Below are 24,485 nucleotides of genomic sequence, written 5' to 3' on the forward strand. Positions count from 1 at the left end.
TTACAATGAAAATAGATGTGGACTTCGCAGTTTAAAAATATATAATATATACACAAGTAAATAAGAATTGTGTAAACATTATGTACAGAGATCAGCAGGTTGCAAATGGTGGATACTTATTTAGTGTTTATGGTGCTTGTGTTCCATTGGACGTCCTTTTACTGTCACAACAGCTCACACATTCTGCTGTTTGTTGTCCTCTATCCTTACCTACTTCCATCATTAGTTGTCCCCGCCGAGTTCATACAAATGAACCAAACACACATTAACTACATATCGAAGAACAAGGTTTACTTCACAAGGAAGGGTTGGTTTTTAAAACCGTAGAGAACTGAATATTATTTTGAATGCTGAAAATGTCACATCATGAGGAGTGCTTCTGTCACAACTGTGTGTATCGTTGGTGCGTTTTCTCTGCCTCATGCACATAAGATTGAGGACATTTCACAACATGAGGGGCTCACAGCGCAGACAAACAGAGGATGGGAGTGACGCATTGCTCTTTTGGAGAGAGAAGTGGTTGGCTCTTAAAAGAGCCTTTGGGGTTGAGGAGCCGAAGCCGAGTTGGGTCGTTTACTTTTTGGCGGGCTTCTCGGTCTTCTTGGGGAGCAGCACAGCCTGGATGTTGGGCAGCACACCACCCTGAGCGATGGTCACACCGCCCAACAGTTTGTTCAGCTCCTCGTCGTTACGGACGGCCAGCTGCAGGTGACGGGGGATGATACGAGACTTCTTGTTGTCGCGGGCGGCGTTACCGGCCAACTCCAGGATCTCAGCAGTCAGGTACTCGAGCACGGCGGCCAGGTACACCGGTGCGCCAGCGCCCACACGATGGGCATAGTTGCCCTTACGAAGGAGTCTGTGGACACGGCCCACAGGGAACTGAAGCCCAGCGCGAGAAGAGCGGGTCTTTGCCTTGGCTCTGGCCTTGCCTCCAGTTTTGCCTCTTCCTGACATGGTGACGGCTTAGCGGGATCTCAAACAAGCTGAAGTAAAGAATTTCAGATAATAGTTCAGCCGCTTGGAGCGTCGTTCTTATAGCTCGCCTGGACGGCGTTCATTGGCCACTGGGTCGATGTCACCTCATCCAATCAAGAGACAGAGATTGTGATACATTGTGAATATTGAAGATTGTCTTTGTGAGTTTCCCTCGCGCGCCAGAAATCGAAGTTCAAATCAAACTCGCCCCACGTGACATATTAAATGTACTAAAACTAGTATATGTCATAATAATAATATGTACGTATATAATAATAATAATATGATACGTATATAATATGTACATTGTGAAGTGCATTCCCAGCTCTCTGTAGTACGTTACTCCTGACTGAGCGAAAAGTTGTCTGTTATCGCCCGCCTTTCTGTCCAAATATAACGTAATGGTGTAACGGAAAGAGTATCTCTTATAATTATCTGTATATGTTTATATTATATGCAACTTTATGGACACTGTCATACCCCCACCATCCTCTCCCGCACACAGATCTACAGAGTGACACTTTATAGCGTCAAAGTGTAAACTAGACCTAGATGTCAAATCTCTCATTACTGCTCATTATTTACTCAATAAGTAAAAACATGATTGTCGTGTGTGTAAGTCCGTGGTTGACACTGGTGTAAAATACTTTCTAAAATAAACACTCGACTTTTTCTGTCGTCATGGATGATAATGCTTTTTACGAAAATGTGGGTGGCTCTTAAAAGAGCCTTTTTGTGGTACAAATGGTGTCGGAAAGAACACTTTGAATGTTTACTTCTTCTTTGGGGCTGCCTTCTTTGCCTTGGGCTTCGCCGTTTTGGGTTTGGCTACCTAAACTAGCTTTTGGGCTAACTCTGGCGTATTTACACATTTTTGTTTTTTTATTAATATGCACTGTCCCTTGAATAAATAAATAAAATGAAAATGAGTCTTGGGCTTGGCTGCCTTGACGGCCTTTTTGGGGCTCTTAGCTGGAGCCTTCTTGACCTTCTTGGGGCTCTTGGTGGCCTTCTTGGTGACTGCCGCGGGTTTCTTTGCCTTCTTGGGAGACTTCTTGGCCGCAGCGGGCTTCTTTGCCTTCTTGGGAGACTTCTTGGCAGCGGCGGGCTTCTTTGCGGCCGCCTTCTTGGGTTTCGGGGCGGCGGCTTTCTTCGCCGGCTTCTTGACCGCCTCGGCGGCTTTCTTGTTGAGCTTGAATGAGCCGGAGGCCCCGGTGCCCTTGAGCTGGACCAAGAAGGGCAATTTAGGGTGTTAAATGAGGATAGTGGTTTTATGATGTAATGCTTTCTGTATTGAACTGTGTTATGTTAGGGTAAATACTGTTAGGACTGTTAGGACTTGAAATCATTAAAGATGACAACATCGAGTCATTAAACAGATACAATACAACATTGTAGCACGCGAGGTCAACCCGCTATGGAATTGGTCTTATGTTGAAAGGGTGGGTGGCTCTTAAAAGAGCCTTTGGGGTTAGTGGAGTAGGCAGAAGCGCTACTACTTGGAGCTGGTGTACTTGGTCACGGCCTTGGTGCCCTCGGACACGGCGTGCTTGGCCAGCTCACCGGGGAGCAGCAGACGCACGGCGGTCTGGATCTCCCTGGAGGTGATGGTAGACCGCTTGTTGTAGTGGGCCAGGCGAGAAGACTCACCGGCGATGCGCTCGAAGATGTCGTTGACGAAGGAGTTCATGATTCCCATGGCCTTGGAGGAGATGCCGGTGTCGGGGTGGACCTGCTTCAGGACCTTGTACACGTAGATGGCATAGCTCTCCTTCCTGGACTTTCTGCGCTTCTTGCCGGTTTTGCCGGCGGTCTTGGTGACGGCTTTCTTGGAGCCCTTCTTGGGCGCTGGCTTCGCTGGCTCGGGCATGTTGATGATCGTTGCTTCTCAGAATCGAATGAAGGAGCCGTGAGCACATAGCCCCTATATGAAGGGGGAGCTATGCAAATTAGGCGGCTGCTGACATACACGTCCAATGCCGAGCGTTGCTCTGACGCTCAACAGACAGACACTCCACGCTCAGGGACATTCATTATCTGCGCACGCGCTCCCCAAGTCTCCTCCCCCACGCTGCTTTTCACTGGTCTGCCTTGTTTTATTTCCTTCAACCAGAGAAAAATGAAAAAAAAAGACGTGAAGAAGAAGAGGAAGATTGAGAATACGAAAAAGGACACAAATAAACTCCTCAAAAAAAGTTCGGAAACGTTATTTTTGTCAATTATTCCTCCTCTTTAATAATACCAATTGGTATTGTATTTAATATCGTTGGAAAGCCTGATTAGTCACCATTGCAACGAGGTACAACGAGGTTGGATCTTCCAAACGCTACTGAGGTCCCTGACAGTGTAAAATGAATAAAGTGTAAAAATGGCCAATATGTGTTGTTTTTTCCTTATTACTGTGGGAGAGGGCAACCATCCAATCCACCAAGCAACTCAAAACGATACCATTACCAACAGAAGAATATTGCAGGCGATTTTGGGGCCGCTACCCACACGTTTAGCTGTGTTGCTCATTCCACGCATGCATGATCCTTACAAGTTGTACCTCGTTGTAAAGGTGACTAATCAGGTTTTCCAACGATATAAGATACAATACCAATTGGTATTATTAAAGGGGAGGAATAATCCACAAAAAGAACGTTTCCAAATGTTTTTGAGGAGTTTAGAATACCTAGAACAAGTCCCAATAGTAAGGCTTTTACGTACGCAATACACTGTCTTTTGGGGGCGGTACATTGCAAGGACAAGCATGGTCGCATAGTCTTAAACTATGTGGATATTTGCCGAACAGAATATAAACGACCAGGTCTCCATGGAGGGAAATGAGGACCGTTGGGAGCGTGGAAGTGCTTGTGAACTACTGATTTGGCAACGTAAATGGTTTGTTGTTGTGTTTAAAGTGTAGACAGGACTGCTATGTTACTGATGGATTCAACTCTCTTGAGTGTGGAGATGGGTGGCTCTTAAATGAGCCTTTGGATTCAGATGTGGTGGTTGAGGTTCCGAAGGTTTAACCGCCGAAGCCGTACAGGGTGTTATTTCTATACTGTACTTTGAATTAAGGTTCCAGTTTTAATAAAACCTGTACTATTTACACCTATGTTTTAGAGGCTTGCAATTTAGAACTAATACACTTTATTTTATTGGGTTACTCTTATTCTGACTATTTGGTGATGTAGTTCAGCCACCTGGTATTTCCCTCTCCAAATATGATGACCATCAGAGTGAGCATTCTTAACTTATAGGCTATTATGCCACTTATCCCCCATTCGGAATTTGACTATCAGAGAAGAGGTAGGCCTATGTCTAAATAAATCTCATTTGCAATAGAACTGTATGAGATATTTCCATACAACTACTGGTTAGTGTTCAATAGCACCCTAGACAATTCAGTAATGATATATTTTTCAGGGATTAATGTTTTTCTGATAAATGAGAGAAAAGTGATGGAGTCCTATGTTCCTGTCACCAAAAAGTAAAATTTCCGTCTAAACTAAAGCTAGGTTTACAGGACTATAATTCAGTATTTATTTAGGTAAATAGTTGTCTGACTATTTGGTGATGTAGGACAACCACCTGGTTCATACCTCAGCAAATCTGAAGAGGAAAAGAGTGATCATTCTCAAGTTATGGGCTTTTTTGTCACCTTCCCCATATTCGGCCTGGTCTAATTTGGCTCTTTTTCAGGGATTGGGGTAGCTCTAAAGAACAACCCAAAAAACATATTTTCCCCAAAAATAAAATTTGACAACAATCAATTTCATTAATGGGAGACCCTAAAGATAAGAAAAATCATTGTTGTCATTTGTTCTACCTCGGGTAGGGGTATCTCAAAATCTGAGGGCCCTTCCTGCTAGACTATAGATTGTATAGTGCTGGAGTGTGTTCCTTCTCCCCACTCCCTAGGTTTAGTGTAATCTTTAATCTATAATAAAATAAATACATATAAAAAACCTAATACATTTTACATTTATCAGGCAACAACAACAACAAAAAACTATTCATATTTAAATATGTTGTATTAATGTAATGAAAATCCTGCGAATCCAGGGATGTACAGTAGAAACATATGCAAACAAACATGTACAAAGTAGTTGGTTTTCTTTACAACATCTCCACTTTTCTATGAAAACAGTGTTCTTCTTCTTTTTTTTACGTATCCACTTTACACATTTAGCCGAAACATTATGACCTCTCTCTCCCCCTAGTTATGATTTATATCAGGTGACATTGCCTATAGTTGGGCTGCAGCCAATGCGGTGCCAGTGCTGGTCATGCTCTGTATATCCTTCCTCTGAGTGGCCAGTCTTCTGCAGTGGAGGTAGACGTGGAGTGGATGAATGAACGTCAGCAAACTCAGGAGGGTCAGCGCAATGTTCACCTGAAAGAGATGGATTTTCTTGTGAGCGCCAAGCTGATGTCACTGTCATACTTAGTTCAATTAATTAATTACACACACTGTATGACACATACACACACACACACACACACACACACACTGGATGATACACTCACATAGAAGGGGTCTCCCCCCAGGGTTCCTTTCACCAGCGCAAAACAGGGGTACTGCAGCAGGGACACAACCGCAGACAGTGACATCACTACGCCGTACAGCTTCCCAAAGTGATTGGCTGGAAAACTGTTAGAAAGAGAGGGAGGAGACAGCTTGACGTTAGCTACCTGACGAACCAGTGAATAAACCAGTTGTCAGATGCAGTCTCTCTTTGACTTACTAGTCACTCTGCTGTGTGCTCCTGGAACAAAGTCCCTGAAGAAATCAAACAGGCCCAAACTCAGTAGTTATGATTTAACACTAGAACTTTTATCTATGTCTTTTTATCTACACTGAACAAAAATTAACGCAACACTTTTGTTTTTGCTCCAATTTTTCACGAGTTGAAATCAAATACTTTTTCTAATTAATAATAAATGTAATAATTAAAACATAAATTATTGCACAGGTGTGCCTTAGGCTGGTCACAATAAAAGGCCACTCTAAAATGTGCAATTTTAGTTTTGTTCAGTGTATCATCCTATTCAATGTTTTATCTATTTTTATTACTCTTATTGTCTTACTATTCTCCTCTTGTTGTACTTTTTATGCTCTATGTAAAGCACTTTGAATTGGCTCTGTTTAATGTGCTATTCAAATAAACTTGCCTTACTTACTATTTAAACTATTAACTATCGCCATTATGTAAATACAGACTATTTTCCTCCCCCCATACCTTTGCAGCTCTCTCCCTCCCCTGTTTAGATCTCCTTTTTTACCCTCCCCCCTCTCTCTCTCCCTCCCATCCTCCCATCCCTCCCTCCCTCTCTTCTTCCATCACTCTTTCACTCACGCCACACTGATGAAGGCGGCGTTTCCCCCGTAGAGAAAAGAGCGGTTGAGGACCTGCAGGACGAAGGTGAGGTACTGCAGAGAGAGGACAGGAGAGGAGGCACACACAGAGAAGAGAAGGCACTGGAGAGAGGTAAGAAAGAGGGAGAGAGAGGAAGAGTGCAGGTCTGCCTCCTTCTCTGTTTCTCCTGATGGAAAGAGGGTGAGAGAAAGGTTGGATGATGATGATGATGATGATGATGATGATAGACACACACACACACACACATTTACACATTTAGTTAATTGTATTAGCTAAATAACTTCCACACACCTGGTGCCAGGGGCTTCCCTTTGTGTCTGTCCATGATGAGGCCATTCCAGGGAGCACAGAGAACCCCACACAGCTGTGTGAAGGCAAAGGCATTGGTGTACTGACTCACTGAGAGAGAGAGAGAGAGAGAGAGAGAGAGAGAGAGAGAGAGAGAGAGATACATGGAAAGAAGGTAGGAGAGATATTAAGCAGGTGCATTTAGTTCAATACAGTGTGGGTATATGTATACTGCAATATTACAATACACTGTAAGATTGGTGTGTAGTTTACCCAGGGTTGGGTCATTGTTGGCCAGCCTGTTGAGCATGGGGTTCAATGTTCCGATGAAGAGGTAATGGCGCAGCTGCATAATGGAGAGCCAGAGCAGATGCCACAGGAAGGACCAGGACAAGACACAGCTCCTAAAACTGACCTCTGTCCCTGTGTGTGTGTGTGTGTGTGTGTGTGTGTGTGTGTGTGTGTGTGTGTGTGTGTGTGTGTGTGTGTGTGTTCGTACAAAATAAAAGAAGAGCATTTCAGTCATGACACTTAACGTTGGTTTAATCATTTTGAATGAAAACGGTAATAAAAAAGTTGCTCCTGGCCTGAAAGTTAAATAATATAAAATACAAAATAACATAATTTATACCAAAAAAGCATACCAAACACCCTGGTAGGCAAATACAGAGAGTGGGGTATTTGGGTGATTGGGACAACCAACAAGTGAAACACTCATAGCCAGGAGTGCCACACTGTTGACCCATGGTGGAGGGTTACCATGGTAACCATGGAGGAGTGTTACCATGGTAACCATGGAGGAGTGTTAGATAAAACTCGGCTCTTTTCAGCCTGGTCCCTGAGGCATGTGTGAGGATGTTTCGCATACGTGTGAATCACCTGACGAACAGCTGTGCCGTTCGACTGTCCCCACCTGAACTTACGTAAACATTCTTTTAACTAGACATTTTACATTGTATAGCAAAACATGTACCATCATCATGGAAGGAAGATAGCCGAACAATACCTTTCCCTGAGTCTCCGGACGACGGCGGCCCATCCTCTGGCTGTAGGGGCATATCCTCCGTCTCGTCTCGCCCCTTCCCCTCTGATGTAGTCCTTGCTTCTCGTGTCTTCTCCAACTCCTCGACGTTGTAGCTGTCTGATTTTGCAAAGCGTACTCTATAGAAAACATTTTTCAGGGTAAATCTCACATGAATGCATTCAGCTATGCTAATAATGATGTCTCATTGAGCAGGCATGGGCCAACAGGGAATAACACTCTAACATGTTGTTTAACGGTCTTTTAACCGAGATTAAACGTGAAAGAACATACACATCCTCAGGAGACACAGACGAGAAGCAAGGATATATACTGTTTGGACTGCTCCCGTTTCAAGTTTTGTCTTGAAGGGGACTACAGCTGAAATGTTGAGGTTAACAAAAAATCTCTCTATCCTATCCCCCTTTGTGTGAATTAAACCAAATCATGTCTAATTTAGTTGTGTAGTACAGATGGGAGTTCTGACCCGTAGGTGTAGCCTTCTGGGAGTTGGTACGGGATGTGGGTCTTCGGCATGAGAAAGATGGTCCTGAGGAGGTGAATGATACTGCAGATGGACAGAATGAGAAAAGAGGTACGAAGAGAGACCCCTCCTTCATACAGCACCTGAGATGGAGGGATGAATAATATTTACATTTTTGCCATTTAGCAAAACGACTTTATGCAAAACGACAAAAATGTGTCTAAGTCAGTGAATCATCTATCCACCAGTCATCTCAAGAAAATGTATCTATGCTCAGGTCAGGGGCCATTGGCAGTCTTAATGCTAGAAGTTTTTAAGTTAGGTATTACGTTTTATTTTATTTTATTTACAGTAGAGAAACTGTACAGGGGGGTAGAGGGGATGGAGAGGGCTCAGGAGGGACAGCTAAGGTGTAGCCTTGGGAGATTCAAAGATTAGGGAGAAAAGGATGACAACTTATATGAGGGGAGTTACCATATAAGTAGTTTGAGATGTCAGTTTCAGTGGTCTGTACCTTGTTGTCTATTGTTGTTATGCTAATGGTTACACAAGCAGACATGTTTATCTGAATTAACGCCATAGGACCTTGAAGATGAGGAAGACAGCTGAGGAGGAGTCGAAGGCTCCGTTGTAAAGGGTGATGATGGTGGAGCGATGGGAGCCAAACAGGTTCCCAACCTAGTGGTGTGGAGAGTGTGACCGAAAATAGTATGTTAATGTGTAAACCTTACGATACCTGGACCCAGTTTTCTTGCATACAAGCAGTGATTATGACTGCCCAAGGAGACCCCAAATAACACATTTTTGGAAAGACAAAATGTTAAAACTCATATCAATAGTAATGCAATGTGTATTCATGTCTCTATGGATTTTTCTATGATTTTCCCATGAACGTGTGATTAGTCCGTAACGTGTGATGTTGCACATACGCAGCATTTACATTGTAGACATTTTAGCAAGTGTTTAAAGACAGTGTTGACTACATGCAACATAGGGCGTTAAAGAGTTATGGAAGGACATTCAGTCAGGTAGTACAACCTAGGCTTTTCTGTAAATCAGGGAAAGGTTCATGTCCGAACATGGATGGAAAACACACGCTCTCACATGTTTCACAAACACACATTACAGACACCTGTTGTGCGTGTTTAATGACTGTATGAGCGGAATCTTACCTGCATGTTTGTAATTAGGAACAATATTCCTCCCACAGCAACTAAGGACAAGGCTGGGAATAGTATCAGGGAATAAGCTGTTTGAGTGGGAGAGGAAGAGAAGAGAAAGTTTGATACATTACACATCAACAGAAAAATGTGCCTTTATCCCAGTGCTATCCCATTGTGCTTTTACACAACTAATTGTTACAAACAATGGCACAATATGGTAGTATACCATAACATTCTGTAACAATGGCAAAATACAGTCAATACGGAATTTACCTGCACTAGAGAAGGCAACCAGCAAGGTACCCGTGGTGTAGAGAGATCTGGGACAGACACACACACACACACACACACACACACACACACACACACACACACACACACAATGTAGTGGACTGTCATACAACGATTATGGTGTTATAGTGTGTCACTTTTTTCAGTGGTTCTGAACCACTCAACCAAATTATTCTTAGAACAATCTTGTTTTTTTTTCCATTCCTGAAAGGTTTTTTGGGGGATAGGAAGCTTTTCCAGTACACTGATATTATATGTGATTCTTTATCGAAAGGTATGAGCATCTTAGTCTGTAGTTTGTAACAAAACTCACATTCCCAGAAGTCTTGTTGCCATGGTGCCGAATCGGTCAAAGATGAAACCATTGGGGAGCGTAAGGAAGTTGTTCATGAAGGAAGTGATGGTGAAGACCAGAGAGAACTGTTCATCCTGTCCACTGCAGTCTGAGAAGAGAGAGAGATGGAGAGAGGGAGGAAAAGAGAAGTATAATCGCTCAATAAATATCTGTACAATGAAATGCTGGTAATCGTTATATTAATCATGTAAACATAAATCATGTAATGAGCGTTTGTCAATAAAAACGGTGTGACCTTAGAGCCACCATTTGCTTATGGCTTGAGTAGAATGAAAACATGTATAGTATTTATAGTAAGTATTATGTCCTAATGCTTATGAACTGTGCTACAAGCTAGACATGTGGATGTGTTGTGCTAAGGCATATGAGGAAGATGTACGTGTCACCCAACTGTTTAAGATAACCAGACCCAACTGTTTAAGATTACCATTAACATTAATTTCACTAGGGAAAAGCAGATATGAAATATGTGAGGACGCGCCCTGGGCGGGTTTTGAAAGTATAAATGTAGGCTTGTAACTTTGAATTGGGCGCTCTGTTTGTTAGAAGCAGACTGCCATGCTGGCTAACATTAACATAAGTAAAAAGAACATATATTGTGCAGAGTCTCACCGAACACTAAGTGGTAACCCTAGACTTTTCCACCACAGAAATTAAAACTAGAGGATCTTCCAATGCCTGCAAGATATCTTTAACAGTCCTTCAGTTTGCAGTTTATGAACCCTGCTTATTTATGAACTCTGCTCATATTCTTGGTATAATAATAATAATAATAATAATAATAATATTAATAATAATAATAATCATCATCATCATAATTATTATTATTATTATTATTACTACTATTATTATTTGCACTCACCTGTGTCCTGCACAGTGCTGTTGGGCCCAGTCACATTGACGCAGAGGTCACCGAAGTAGCTGTCGTCTTTGAGGACAAACACTAGCGACGCCCAACCGAACACCACACCTGAGAAACACAGGCACTCCACCAACCCCGTGATCAGAGTCAACCTGTACAGCAACCCCACCCTGTCCTCACATCCCAGCATCCTCCTCTGCCGTCTGACGAGACTCAACATAATATGTTTGAGTTCAGAGTGACAGTCACAGTGCTTTCAGTCGGTCTTTGAATCTGTTTTATTTCCTTTTTAAGTTGGTTGACCATCCCTGTTGTGCTGCTGTTCATAGGAAAACAGTGACTGCATTAAAACTGCCCTTCTTGTTTCTGTCCCCTGTTCTCTCCATCTCTTATCTCTTATTCTGTCTGCCCATCATTAACAATGGGGGCTGAGACCTTTGACCGGTTGTAACCAGAGTTTTTTGGAGGTATGATATAAGGGCTGGGGAGGAGGATAAACTATGAACCACCTTAACCAACTTAAGACCAAGTCTTTAACTTGAGGAGTGTAGTATTAATACTACTACTACCGGCTGTAATGGCAGTAGTACCAGAGTAATAACAGTAGTGGTTAATGTCACGTGGTAGAGATTATGCTTAAATGATTCCCAATTGTTGTTAATCCTTCCCCCATAGGCTCCTTGTGTGTTCCCTCTTCCTCTTTCACTTCCTATAGCTGTCTGACTTCCCTGTTCTCTGCAATGATTTCCCTTTTAACAAGTCCAATATTTCTATCGTATTTATTCCCTTGTTGTCACTTCATATCTTCTCACTTTGAGATCATGTTCATCTTCCCCCTAGAATGAAAAAGGAAGAGACGTGTGTAATGATGCAAACATGTCTACCTTTAATCATGTTGTCTATATTTTCCACTTTCTGAATTATCATTCGTAGTCATCATCAAACTGCTGTATAAAGCTCATTATTAGGACATTAATGGCATGTATTCTTGATACAATAGTGTCAGGACAATGCGCTCGCCATGCTGGGGATAACGGTAATCCAGATTAGCTCTATCTACCATGCGTGGCATCGATAGTTTCCTTTACGTGTTAGGAACATTGACGGCTAACAAGTAGGTGCATATAGTTCAGTCGTCGTACCGTTGTTAGGAGACCGTGTTGTTCTAAATTGATATGGGGGAAATTATGGTATATGATACACCTCTATTACGTAGGCCTACTTCCCCACCATGTGGCAATTCATACCCTCTTCAGTTCCCGACAATAATAATCACGTCACTTTTGATAATAAACCTATGGTTCTTTGTTCTAAGTATGACTATTTAAAATGACGACAACTCACGTTAAATTGTCTAATTTGCGCGTATCTGGATCCTCTACCGTACAACGACGAAAACCTCGCCTCCGTTACGCGCCTTGTCCGTCCCGGTGTCTCTCTCTACCTGATGTCCGCCTGAACTTTTTTTTTTTCCTTCTTCTTCATTTAAATAATTCTGGGATTAGTCGCGGTCAGGGTCAAACAAGCTCTTGACGAACGAGTCAAACAAGGACTTATAGGAGAGGAAATAGTTTATCTTGTGAGCGTCGAGCGCTCAATACGCGCGCACCCTCCCCCCACTCACTCACTCACTCACTCAGCAACAGCTTGCCTCATAGTCAGCAGCAGCAGGTCCATTTTCATCCCCAACCTCGTTTTCAAAGTTGGCCAATTTTGCGTTAAAACCGCGGACAAGGCAACCATATGGCCAGGACTGTACTATGCCTATGGTCCGTAGGACCAAAATGAAACCGAGTGGCGGGTGGGTGGCCTTTCACTCGCATTTGATCACTACGCCTAATGGGTCTCAAGTTACTCTCAGCTGTCTGTGCTTGTTAGAAACTCGAAGTACCCAATAGGTCGTCATGTGGAGTCAAAGCTACAGTCAGTATTTCAATGAATCTGACCTGATGGTCTATAAACAGATGAGGGGGGAAGAGCACCAATAAATTCATTTGAATGTAAAACTAATTGATCAAAGTTTTATTCCACACCATTCATTTACATAACATTTACATATCTGGCATTTAGCAGACACCTTTATCCAAAGCCACTTACAACAAATAAGTTTGTCTAACAGAAAGTGAACCATCTATCCATCAGTCATAGCAAGAAAAAGTAATCTATGCTAGGGCCAGGGGCCATTGGCAGTCATAATACTAGAAGAAGAAAGACTGAAAAACTAAAAAAGATTATTGGAGAGGGTGGTGCATCAATGACAATGGAATACATTAAACTATAAGTATTTTCTTGAGAAAAAACAAATACGCAAAGAACAGATGCACGGAGCTATTTGGGAAATTGTCGGCCAACATACACATAAATTGACATAAAAGGAAATTTTCAGACTTGGATCATTGTACAATATCATTGTGCAGCACCATGATATCATATCAGCTAAAAAACACAAAATGACTAATGTGGGCCTTTAAAACATCATCTAATTAAGATGTCAAGATCAAGGATGATATAGGCGTGGAGTGTCTATAGGCAGTAGGTGTCTGTAGTCAGTAGGTGTCTGTAGGCGGTAGGTGTCTGTAGGCAGTAGGTGTCTGTAGGCAGTAGGTGTCTGTAGGCGGTAGGTGTCTGTAGGCGGTAGGTGTCTGTAGTCACTAGGTGTCTGTAGTAACTAGGTGTCTGTAGTCAGTAGGTGTCTGTAGTCAGTAGGTGTGGGTAGTCAGTAGGTGTCTGTAGTCAGTAGGTGTCTGTAGTCACTAGGTGTCTGTAATCAGTAGGTGTCTGTAGTCAGTAGGTGTCTGTAGTCACTAGGTGTCTGTAGTCACTAGGTGTCTGTAGTCACTAGGTGTCTGTAGGCAGTAGGTGTCTGTAGGCAGTAGGTGTCTGTAGTCAGTAGGTGTCTGTAGTCAGTAGGTGTCTGTAGTCACTAGGTGTCTGTAGTCACTAGGTGTCTGTAGGCAGTAGGTGTTTGTAGGCAGTAGGTGTCTGTAGGCAGTAGGTGTCTGTAGTCAGTAGGTGTCTGTAGTCACTAGGTGTCTGTAGTCACTAGGCGCGTCCCAAAATGTTTTACTACTACTTACCACGACCGTTAACATAGAAATAGAATGATGTATTCCACTAAAGGTGTCTACCTGGACGAGCCAAATTGGCATTAATTACAACATTATGTGCATCCCATGACTCAGACATGGTTGCGCCAAGCATGTAGGGCTGTGTTCCAAGGGATAGTCCTATGGTCTTAAGTGCCTAACCCCCCCATCCCACTGGCTGAAAGTCCTGGGCCGTTTTGTTATCCCCCAGTCCGTCCTTGGATACATACACACACACACACACACATCATCATCATGAGTGTACCTTCATGTGTGCTCTGAGGTGGGCCACCCGCGAGAAGCGGCGGCTGCAGAGCGCGCAGGCGAAGGGGCGGACCCCCGTGTGGAGCAGCTCGTGCCTCTTCAGGTGGCTCTGTCTGTTGAAGCTCCGCCCACACACGGAGCAGCGGTACGGGCGCTCCCCCGTGTGGTTGGGGGCGTGCCGTTGCAGGCTGCTCATGTAGGGGAACCCCTTCCCGCAGTGCTTGCAAACAAACTTCCCCTCCTTCGCGTTGAGGGTGGGACGGCCGGCCCCGCCTGCTCTTTGGTCTCCGTGGTGACTGACGATGCCGCCTGCATATCGCCCTGGTAACGAGGCAGGGTCCTCCATAGTGGTGGAGGCGTGTTCTGACGAAAAGGAGAGGTAGGACTCAGGGGTGTTTGTGTAGTTGTTCCCCAGGGTTTGTGCTAAGTATTCGGGGTACGTGTGGCTCAGGGTCCCTTGGCTGACCTCCTGCCCTGGTTCTCCTCTCGACGTGTTGAGTTCTGGACTCTGGGGCTCCCTCTTCCGGATCAACTCCACACCTGCAGGTCGGCCCACACACTGAGTCCTGATACGGTGCTCAACAGACTGCATGTGACCTATGTGATGTTCCATAGGCTCAGTAAGCCCATGGCTGCCTCCTGCTGGTACACTCTGGAAACCCCAATTCTCATTCAAACCAGGCTGCCCAGCAGGATGCTGTTGTGGGGTGACCAGTGGTGTGCTGGAATATTCAGGAGCTGATGGGACAACAAAATAGAGAACACAAAATCATCATCATCATCATCATCATCATCATCATCATCAGTACTGTATCATGTATCATTATATGAGATGGATGGCAGGAACTCGGTTCTCACTTATCCTCAGTTCCGTTTGAGGGGGTGGAAAGGCCCCTGGGTCGTCCTCATCCAGCCTCTCCTGTTTGATGGTCACTGGTTCCCCCCTTCCATCTGTCAGAGTGGCCTGTGTGACACACAAAACAACAAATACATAGTTCCTCTTTTCATAGACACATGGTAATAGGTTGTGGTGGAAAGGATAATATTCACTAAGGCACGAGCCTCTAATGTTTTAAGGAGAGACAAGGCATAGAACGAATAATCGGCTTCACTGCTAGAATACAACAAGGCCCAATAGACTGTTTCTAGGCTAAGCACGTGTCGTATGATGTTCCATATACCCGATGACGAAGATGACAATATCTCACAGCGTAAGTTCCACTGAACAAAAAGCTGGTGAGCAGTTACCTCGTCTCTCAGTCGCATCCCTGCCAGGGGTCCGTCATCAGCCCACCCACTGCCCCCCTGCTGCGTGACGGCAACATCTGGTCCCACATCGGCTTGTTCTCCGCCATCTGCATATTGAGAAATGGGAGACGAAACTCCTTTATTTAATTTAGTGTTCCTACATTTGACAGCACATGTATTTAGTAGAATGAAGCTGAATGTAAATAAAAGGCCGAGATATAAAGGTTTCTGGCCAACTTCTACCAGCATCACAGTTGCTATGGCAACGTCTCTGTGTCATCACCACCAAACTCCCTACCTTCCACTCCCTCCAGGCAGATCACCATCATTAAGGACACCTTGCACCCCAGCCTTTGCACTACTGCTGTTTATTGCATGTTTCTCTAATTATACATCTGTACATTATGATAACTATTGTTATCTATCTCTTACCTACTGTAGCCTACTTATTATAGGCTACTGTACTTATCATTTCATAACTGTACATATCCTATTTTGTCTATATTATCATGTCTTCGCACTAAAGCACTATTGGCACTTCTGGTTTGATGCTCAACTGCATTTCGTCGTCTGGTAGGCTACTTGTCCTCTGCAATGAGTTTCTCCCAGGCCTGTTTAACCAATAAACATCACAGGAATAATATATATCTCTACTCTGCATCCACTTCTCCATCTTATATCTCTTCGTTATTGCCCAATTCAGAGACTCATACAAAGCTTAATTGTTAAAGAGCACAGCTCGTACATATGCGGGACCGGTCTCCACCGAAGGGATCAAAGCACATTTACATTACCGTTCCAAAGTCGTTCACGCGACGCAGCGTCATCCTTGTCCTCTACGCAGTGTTCGTTCTCACCCACTTTCAGTTTGTTCTTCAGGATTTCGTTATCGAGTGTTCTCCGCGATAGTTCCAAACGTAGAACAGCAGAATAGTTGTCCACCAGTTTGGTTATTTCAGCAACGGCAGTTGTGGCGAGTGCCTCCATGATGGAGGACAGCTGAGTCTGAAATATCACCGATTCCAGCATTGTACCCGTGAAAAAACGACCAATGCAAACGTGGGAAAAAAGCTCCTAAAGACGGCCGTATAGGCTGTGAACTATTTGCAAGATAATGTTTAGAAGAAACGGCAACTTCTGCTCTGCCTGGTTTAAAGCACCAAATGCTCCCCCGGCTAGTCGGCTACTATAATAACAATGCAATGTGACGTCCCAAGTCATTTACCGTAAGCACACAAGTGGATTGCGCAGCACTTTCAAGGATGCACATAGATTTGCTTTGAGAAGCATTCAAACCATCTGATGAAATCATACTTCAAAACACTTTTGGCTATTGCACGGAGTATTTTCAGTAGTTAACCGTTGGCAAGACATTAATCTATAGCTCCACACTCAAAATCCTCTCCTCATGCCCAACACATTCGGAATAATCACAATTTCAGGGAATTTGTTTGAGCGACTTACCAAGGATCTGATTTTCATACTCTAATATTGGTTAGAACATTTCTCTCTCTGCATGGAAATAAAAGTATTTGAGGGGTCTGTATATTCCTGTCTAGTTCTTATACAGTACTTACCTAACATACTTTGACAGTAACAGCATTTTCTTCCACATTATCTTGCTGATTCCAGTAAAGCACATGAAGTACGTTCACAGTTTGACTTCATTGCAAACGGTCTAGTAACACATGTTCAGTATGCCATAGCCTACTTTGGCACTGTTCTCCAGTTGCCCTGTACTGTAGTGTTGTGTCCACTGTTTGTAGTGGCAGGGGTTGTGTGGGATATTTTAAATTGAATTTTGTCCCACTCAAAATATTAAACAGGAGAGATCTCGAACTCAGTATTAAACCTAATATTCAGATTAATTCTTCAGATGCCATAACCAAGGAAACGCTGTGCTTTAGTAGAAGTTAGAGTTTATTGCATACTTCACAGAATGCAACAAACAGTGAGCTGCGCTAGGAACACAAGTGGATCCCCAACACAAACTAAACAAAGTACCTTCTTTCAACCTTAATATAGGGAACCAGGAGATACAGTGATCTACTGAAACCATATAGTCACCATCTTTGGGGTAGATGGAAAACTTCCCCCAATTATCCACCCACGTCCAGGCACAAGCAAAAGGGTACGGGTGACAGCCCATCCTATTGATGATGCCCAAGAGAGAACACACTCTGAAAGATGCCAGGCCTAACCCAGCAGCCTTAAATGATTAGGGGTGTACATGACACTAAGTATGAATTCTAAAATCAGACAGCCTAATTGCAGAGCTAATCAGTCCCTTTCAGATCTCATATGAGATAGCTCCACTGTGCTCTTTCAGTTGTTTTTAGAAATCCCTATGTATGGGTTTTCTTTGGAGGCTTTATGAGCTAGTAGGAAGTGAAGACATTGAATCTATGTTAAAGTGGTTTCAAACAACCTATGTTAGTGTTTCGGATAGCATTGCATTAGGGCGGCCTACTGAGTGAGTTGAGAGAATCACGTGGAACTAAATTACTGGCGCCTCTGTGTGTACGGCAGCACTCCCACCTTCCTCCTGAGAGGGGGCCGTACACAAGTACACACACATGCTGATCACCACTCTTGCTGTCAGTTAAAAGGGCCAGCTGCTGTGCCCTGCGATATCACAGGTATTTTCCACATGTCCCCCACCCTACCTTAAAGAATCACACAGCCAGCCTGAAATACAAATTAGATTAGTCAATGGATACATAAACATGGATACAACATGGATACATATGCATAACTGAAGATATATACTGTTATATAAACAGAGGGTAAATATAGACTACAATAGATGCTTTATGGGATATATACAGTTAGGTCTGTAAATATTTGGACAGTGACACAATTTCCATAATTTGGGCTCTGTACACCACCACAGGCAATGACTGCCTGAAGTCTGGAACCCATGGACATCAGGCAGTCATTGCCTGCAAAGGATTCTCTACAAAGTATAACAAATGTACATTTTATTCATGATTATGTTAATTTGTCCAATTACTTTTGAGCTCCTGAAAATAGGGGACTGTGTATAAAAATGGTTGCAATTCCTAAACGTTTCATACAATATTTTTGTTCAACCCCTTGAATCAAAGCTGAAAGTCTGCACTTCAATTACATCTCGATTGTTTCTTTTCAAATCCATTGTGGTGGCGTACAGAGCCCAAATTATGGAAATTGTGTCACTGTCCAAATATTTACAGACCTAACTGTATATATATATATATATATATATATATATATATATATATATATGATATGTGATTATGTATGGTTACGTGGCATATACTGGTATTATGCATACTTAAGTAAAATAGTGTGACGATGTCTGACGATCCCCCAACCTGGATAAGGCCTGAGGGCATAGGCCAGGGGTCCCCAAACTTTTTTCTTTGAGGGCCACATAATTTTTCCTTTCTGTGATGGGGGGCCTGGGTCGGTCTCTAACATAAAATAATATGGAACGGAGTGGAATGGAGGCGGTTGCGCAAAGCAATTGCGCGCAGGAGAGCACTGGTGGATGCAAACAAAGTCTAAACAGTTGAATTTGGATGGAATTTATACCTATAGTGATATGTCAATGAAATATAATCAGTTTTACAGTCTGATACTTGAGGGAGGACCCTCATCATACACGGGGGGACCCATGAAGCAGGGCTGTCTGGGGGTCCTTAAACGAGCATCAAACACTTAATTTCTTGCATTCTGGTGAATTTAGATGCAATTTGTGCCCTTTCTTCATCAATTTATGGTGGAAATGTCATTATTTATGTAAAGGAAAACACAATATTCAGGCACCAGATGACCATTCAAAATGTAATGTAATATAATGCAATATAAGGCTCTCAGGCATTCTGTACTTTCAAATATGTATTCTCCTTGAGCAGTCAACATCAACTATCAGCTATTTCGCTAGCAAACACGAAAGCTAACTTATTTGCGAAACAGCGCCCCCGCCACCACGTCGGCGCAATGCCGCAATTGCAGTTAGAAATGTTGTTGTTCAAAGGGCCGGTCCAAGTGTGGGGGCGGGCCGTGTTCGGCCCGCGGGCCGAAGTTTGGGGACCCCTGGCATAGGCAGTCTGATCCGAGGTCTGTGCTTAAGGAAAACCTACACCTCGAGTGTCCGCACATTGGATATGTCCATTAAATGTGTGTTTGTCATATCCAGTTTAGCCCTCCTCTGATTGGCCAATCGCCTGCAGTGGAGGAAAACATGGAGCGGGTGGATGAAGGTGAGGAAGCTGAGGAGGGTTACACCCACATTCACCTGGAGATAGAGGAGGGGGAAATATCACACAATGTGTTCTGTTGGCATAAGTGCAGATTTGAAGGACTGGTTTGGGTTGGTTGATGGCGAAATGCTTCACTGGGCGACATGACTTGGCAAAGTACTGGATTTCTGCTTCATTTACCAACAGTATTTCTGTCTATTTGATAGAAGAAGAAAAAAATTTGCTTGACACTTTCTATGTTATATGAAGACAGAGGAGGACATACGTAGAGAGGATCCCCATGAAGGTACTCCTTGATCAGGTATAAGACAGGGAACTGAAGCAGCAGCATCATGACAGACAGTGATGTAATCAGACCAGACAACTTCCCAAAATGGCAGCTGGGGAACCTGGGGAGAGACGAGAGGAGGGGAGACAGACAGCTGAGTTTAGTCAACTATGGTGGTAGGTAGTGAGTCAACTATGGTGGTAGGTAGTGGGGTTAGGGTACTTTCTGGTTAGGTGTTGCTAATGTTGTTGTAAGCCGGATAACTACCAAACATTTGCAGTTTTTCGCACATTGAACACGCACGCATACACATGCACACATTCAGGGACACAGAGGGTCATACACTCTCTCAAACACACACACACACACACAAGCACACACACATAGTGAACGTACGCAATGCTGACGAAGGCTTGGTGCCCTCCATACATGAAGCAGTTGTTGACGGCCTGCAGGACGAAGGTGACATACTGGAGAGGGAGGAGAGGAGTGGAGAAACAGACGGCAAAGAAGAAGCACTGGAGGGAGGTGAGGAAGAGGGAGAGCGAGGTGGAGTGCAGGTCTGCTTCTTGCATTGTCTCTCCTTTGGAAAGAAAATACAAATCAGGAGTGAGGTGAGGGTGAGGCTGAGCGATCTAAACATCTTAGAACTACTTGCTTCTCCTGAATCAAATACAGCCATTAATGTACATTAAAGGCATGCGTTTAGTATAAATATCTTTGACCTACAACTAATGTCCACACTTCTACCAGTCCTTTTCTAACTCACCTGGTGCCAGGGGTTTCCCCTTGTGTCTGTCTATGATGAGGCCATTCCAGGGAGCACAGAGAACCCCACACAGCTGGGATAAGGCAAAGGCATTGGTGTACTGACTCACTGAGAGAGAGAGAGAGAGAGAGAGAGAGAGAGAGAGAGAGAGAGAGAGAGAGAGAGAGAGAGAGAGAGAGAGATGTTTAGTACAGTAACAGTTCATAATTACACTGCGGCAGAAAGAGAGGCGTGTATCTTACCCAGGGACTGGTCTCTGTAGGCCAGCCGGTTGAGCATCGGGTTCACCGTGGCGATGAAGAGTAAGTGACAAAACTGCATGACGGCGACCCACACAAAGTGCCACAGGAACAACCAGGACAGGACACAGCTCCTAAAACTGGCCACTGAGAGAGTGAGCGAGAGGGGGGGGGGGGGAGTTGTTTTGTGTTTAGTTTGGAGATTGTTCATCTGCTTGTGTGGACTTATGCATGACTTGACTCTGTTTGAAGAAGTATCTGAGTATCTGCCTCTGAGAAAGGCAAGTATTCTCACCTTCCCCAGGTTCAGGTCTTGGATGTAGTAATTCACCCTGCATGGAGGCCTCTGCATTCTTCTGATATTTACTATTCTCCTCTCCTTTCTCCGCTCCCTCATTTCTTCCCTTCTTTGGCTGTCGACGGCAGCTCACCCTGTCGCAAAGAACTCAGCGTCAGAGACGCATTTCAGCAAAAACGGCTTTTCACCACCGTCACCATGGTGATTGTGAATCTGTTGTGGTGCATGATGGGAGCTGTAGTACTTCTGACCCGTAAGTGTATCCCTCTGGTAGCGGGTAGGGGATGTGACCCTTGGGCATGAGGAAGAAAGTCCGGAAGAGTAGGAGGATGCTACAGGCAGAGAGAGCGAGGAAAGAGGAGCGGAGGGAGACGCCTTGTTCATGGAGAAGCTTCAGAGAGACAGGAGAGAGAGAACAGGCACAGCAGGTTAGGTTATTCCAACAGTCAACAATTAAATGAGTTAATATTGACTCGTTTGAATTTGTTTTTATTTAGCATCTGCTATGTTTATGAAGAAGACAGCAGGGAAGGCAGATGTTAGATTAGATGAAGCAGATCATCACTGCTTCTCTACATCACTCGGAATGTGCGTTACCTTGACGATGAGGAAGACTGCTGCAGAGGAGTCGAAGGCCCCTACGTAGGCGGTTATGACTGTGGTGCGATGGGAGTAAAAGAGGTTCCCAACCTAAACACAATATATAGAGGACTCCTTAAAGAGTGTACCATATACAGCGATGTGGGGACTCAGCTAGGCTTGTTGACGTATGGAGAAGCTCTTTCTTGTTTCATAAGATCACGTTGATGTCATTAGTACATTAGTACACAAAATATGCTATTTAGCCAGTGTGAATCGAACCCACAACCTTAGTGTTGTTAGTGCAATGCTCTATGCCTACTGTATTTATGCTTAGAGGCAGCACTTCGACCAATGCTAAGTAAGGATGCTGTGCATCTGGTAAGTCACAGGAAGAAAAGATAAGAGGCAGAACAGTGAAAGTAATAATAGAGGTCAAAAGTACCAGCACTGGCATAAAAGTACACGTTTTAGAAAAAAGGTGAATAGATGACTAGATGTTTGTTGGATTATGTGAGGTTCTGGGCCTCTAAGGGATTCAATTACCTGAGCATTGGTGGTGTAGAACAGCATTCCAGACGTCATCAGGCACGACACAGCAGGAAACAGCAAAGCTGACAGGTCTGAGTATGTGTGTGTGTGTGTGTGTGTGTGTGTGTGTGTGTGTGTGTGTGTGTGTGTGTGTGTGTGTGTGTGTGTGTGTGTGTGTGTGTAAGACGGAGAGAGATAGAGAAAGAGTGAGTGTGCTACCAAATGTTATGTTATATAGCAGAAGAAAATGTTGAATTATGGAGCAGTTTGTGTTACTACACAAATGGACTATGGCCTGCTTCTAATTCCATATGTGTCATCATAAGACAAACTGCTTCATTATAAGCAATGTTACAGATAATTGTTGATACAATGCTGTCACTCGAGGAAAGGGAAAACCTCTGACCGAATTCGGTAAATAAATCACCTGCTCTCAACAGGGCGATCAACAGTGTCCCACTGGTGTACAGAGATCTGTAGAAAAACAAGCTCCTATTAGGACATATCCCTCACACACGGTGCAACTATACCATGGCCCTGCTACGCAACAGAGTGAGTTTGCCATATATATGTTACGGTATCGTAACATATACACTGAACAAAAATATAAACGTGACACTTTTGTTTTTGCTCCAATTTTGTTTCTGCTCCAATTTTGTTTAAAAGATCTAAGACTTTTTCTTCGTGCACAAAAGGCCTATTTCTCTCCAATTTTGTTCACAAATAGTAGTGAGCACAAATAACAATGAACACTTCTCCTTTGCCGAGATAATCCATCCACCTGACAGGTAATGCAAGATGCTGACTAGACAGCATAATTATTGCACAGGTGTGCCTTTTTTTATTGGTCACAATAAAAGGCTACTCTAAAATGTGCAGTTTTATCACACAGCACAATGCCACAGATGTTGCATGTTTTGAGGGAGTATGCAAATGTCATGCTGACTGCAGGAATGCCCCCCCCCCAAAAAAGAAAATGCATACCTGTGAAATCAGCATCTTGACATGCCACACCTGTCAGGTGGATGGATTATCTCAGCAACGGAGAAGTGCTCACTAACACATATTTAAACACATTTGAGAGAAATAGGCCTTTTGTGCACATTAGATAGTTCTTAGATCTTTGATCTACCTATCTATCTATCTATCTAGTGTACTGTTAGTCAAGTGGTAAGTGTACAATTTGTCATATGGAAGGTAAGTATACAGTAAGTATACAGTTTGTCCTTGGTAAGTGAATGATTTGTCATTTGGTTACGGATATATTCACGTGTCATCATGTGAACTCACATTGTCAGCAGTCTTGTCACCATGGTACCAAAGTGGTCGAATAGGAACCCCAGAGGAAACCTGATGATGTTCATGAAGAAGAAAGCCACGATGAAGACCAGGGAGAACTGTGCATCCTGACCACTGCAGTCTGAGAGAAAGTTAGTGTGTGAGTGAATGAGAGAGAGAGAGTGTGTGTGTGTGTGTGTGTGTGTGTGTGTGTGTCTGCACATGTTTCTGTGTGTGATTTCTGTATTACATCCCATACATTTACATATGAAATATGCCTCCTCTTAGGTCCCTCTCACCTGTGTCATGCACGGTGGTGTTGAGCCCGACCACATCGACACAGAAGTCACCAAAGTAGCCGTCGGCCTTGAGGATGAACACTAGAGATGCCCAACCGTACGCAATCCCGGAGAAACACAAACTCTCCACGAACCCGGAGACTAGGGTCAGCCTGTGACGCATGTTCGTCCCACTGACACATCCCAGCATGCTTTCCGCTTCCTGGTTTCTCCCAGGGAAATCGCTGGCTGGTCAGAATGGTGAGGTTCAGTAGTGGCTCTCTCTGTGTCCAGCTCTACCATCTGTACCCTTTTAGACACTGGAGTATTTTTGGCGAGTAAGAGGAGATGATGGCAGACGTGTGCCAAAATACTGTACTGAAAGAAATAGAGTCACTGGCACTGAGACATCTCACTCATTAAGAGTGTAGTTGAAGTTGAATTAATGCCGGGGAGAAGGAGAGAAAGAGTAAGGGGAGAGAGAGAGAGTTAGGGGAGAGAGGGAGAGAGAGAGAGTAGGGGCATAGAAGGAGAGAGAGTAAATGGGAGGGAAAGAGAGACAGGGGAGAGGGAGAGAGAGAGAGACAGA

General features: G+C 43.8%; 4 protein-coding genes across 4 annotated transcripts; all 4 read right to left on the reverse strand.

Annotated features, from left to right (window-relative positions):
• Positions 1 to 573: 573 nt before the first annotated feature.
• LOC308161195 (histone H2A-like) lies at positions 574 to 957 on the reverse strand (the record flags this gene model as incomplete). Its single annotated transcript, XM_080535176.1, has 1 exon — positions 574 to 957. The coding sequence occupies one exon, from the start codon at positions 955 to 957 to the stop codon at positions 574 to 576; it is 384 nt and encodes a 127-aa protein (XP_080391302.1).
• Positions 958 to 2,473: 1,516 nt separating this feature from the next.
• LOC308161197 (histone H2B-like) lies at positions 2,474 to 2,848 on the reverse strand (the record flags this gene model as incomplete). The annotated part of the gene is made up of 1 exon (XM_080535178.1): positions 2,474 to 2,848. One exon carries the CDS (start codon positions 2,846 to 2,848, stop codon positions 2,474 to 2,476), a length of 375 nt encoding a protein of 124 aa, XP_080391304.1.
• Positions 2,849 to 5,215: 2,367 nt separating this feature from the next.
• Positions 5,216 to 11,001, reverse strand: LOC308160732 (equilibrative nucleobase transporter 1-like; the record flags this gene model as incomplete). The annotated part of the gene is made up of 12 exons (XM_080534674.1): positions 5,216 to 5,362; positions 5,497 to 5,620; positions 6,327 to 6,513; positions 6,639 to 6,746; positions 6,909 to 7,052; positions 7,642 to 7,796; positions 8,144 to 8,283; positions 8,726 to 8,818; positions 9,313 to 9,389; positions 9,577 to 9,623; positions 9,908 to 10,037; positions 10,812 to 11,001. The coding sequence occupies 12 exons, from the start codon at positions 10,999 to 11,001 to the stop codon at positions 5,216 to 5,218; spliced, it is 1,542 nt and encodes a 513-aa protein (XP_080390800.1).
• An 8,531-nt stretch (positions 11,002 to 19,532) lies between these two features.
• Positions 19,533 to 24,107, reverse strand: LOC308160733 (equilibrative nucleobase transporter 1-like; the record flags this gene model as incomplete). The annotated part of the gene is made up of 12 exons (XM_080534675.1): positions 19,533 to 19,691; positions 19,922 to 20,045; positions 20,321 to 20,507; positions 20,694 to 20,801; positions 20,936 to 21,079; positions 21,228 to 21,364; positions 21,482 to 21,621; positions 21,828 to 21,920; positions 22,356 to 22,423; positions 22,768 to 22,814; positions 23,631 to 23,760; positions 23,918 to 24,107. 12 exons carry the CDS (start codon positions 24,105 to 24,107, stop codon positions 19,533 to 19,535), a joined length of 1,527 nt encoding a protein of 508 aa, XP_080390801.1.
• Between the last annotated feature and the right edge of the window lie 378 nt (positions 24,108 to 24,485).

This window comes from Nansenia antarctica (assembly GCF_963989245.1).
Source record: "Nansenia antarctica genome assembly, chromosome: 6".
Taxonomy (NCBI): domain Eukaryota; kingdom Metazoa; phylum Chordata; class Actinopteri; order Argentiniformes; family Microstomatidae; genus Nansenia; species Nansenia antarctica.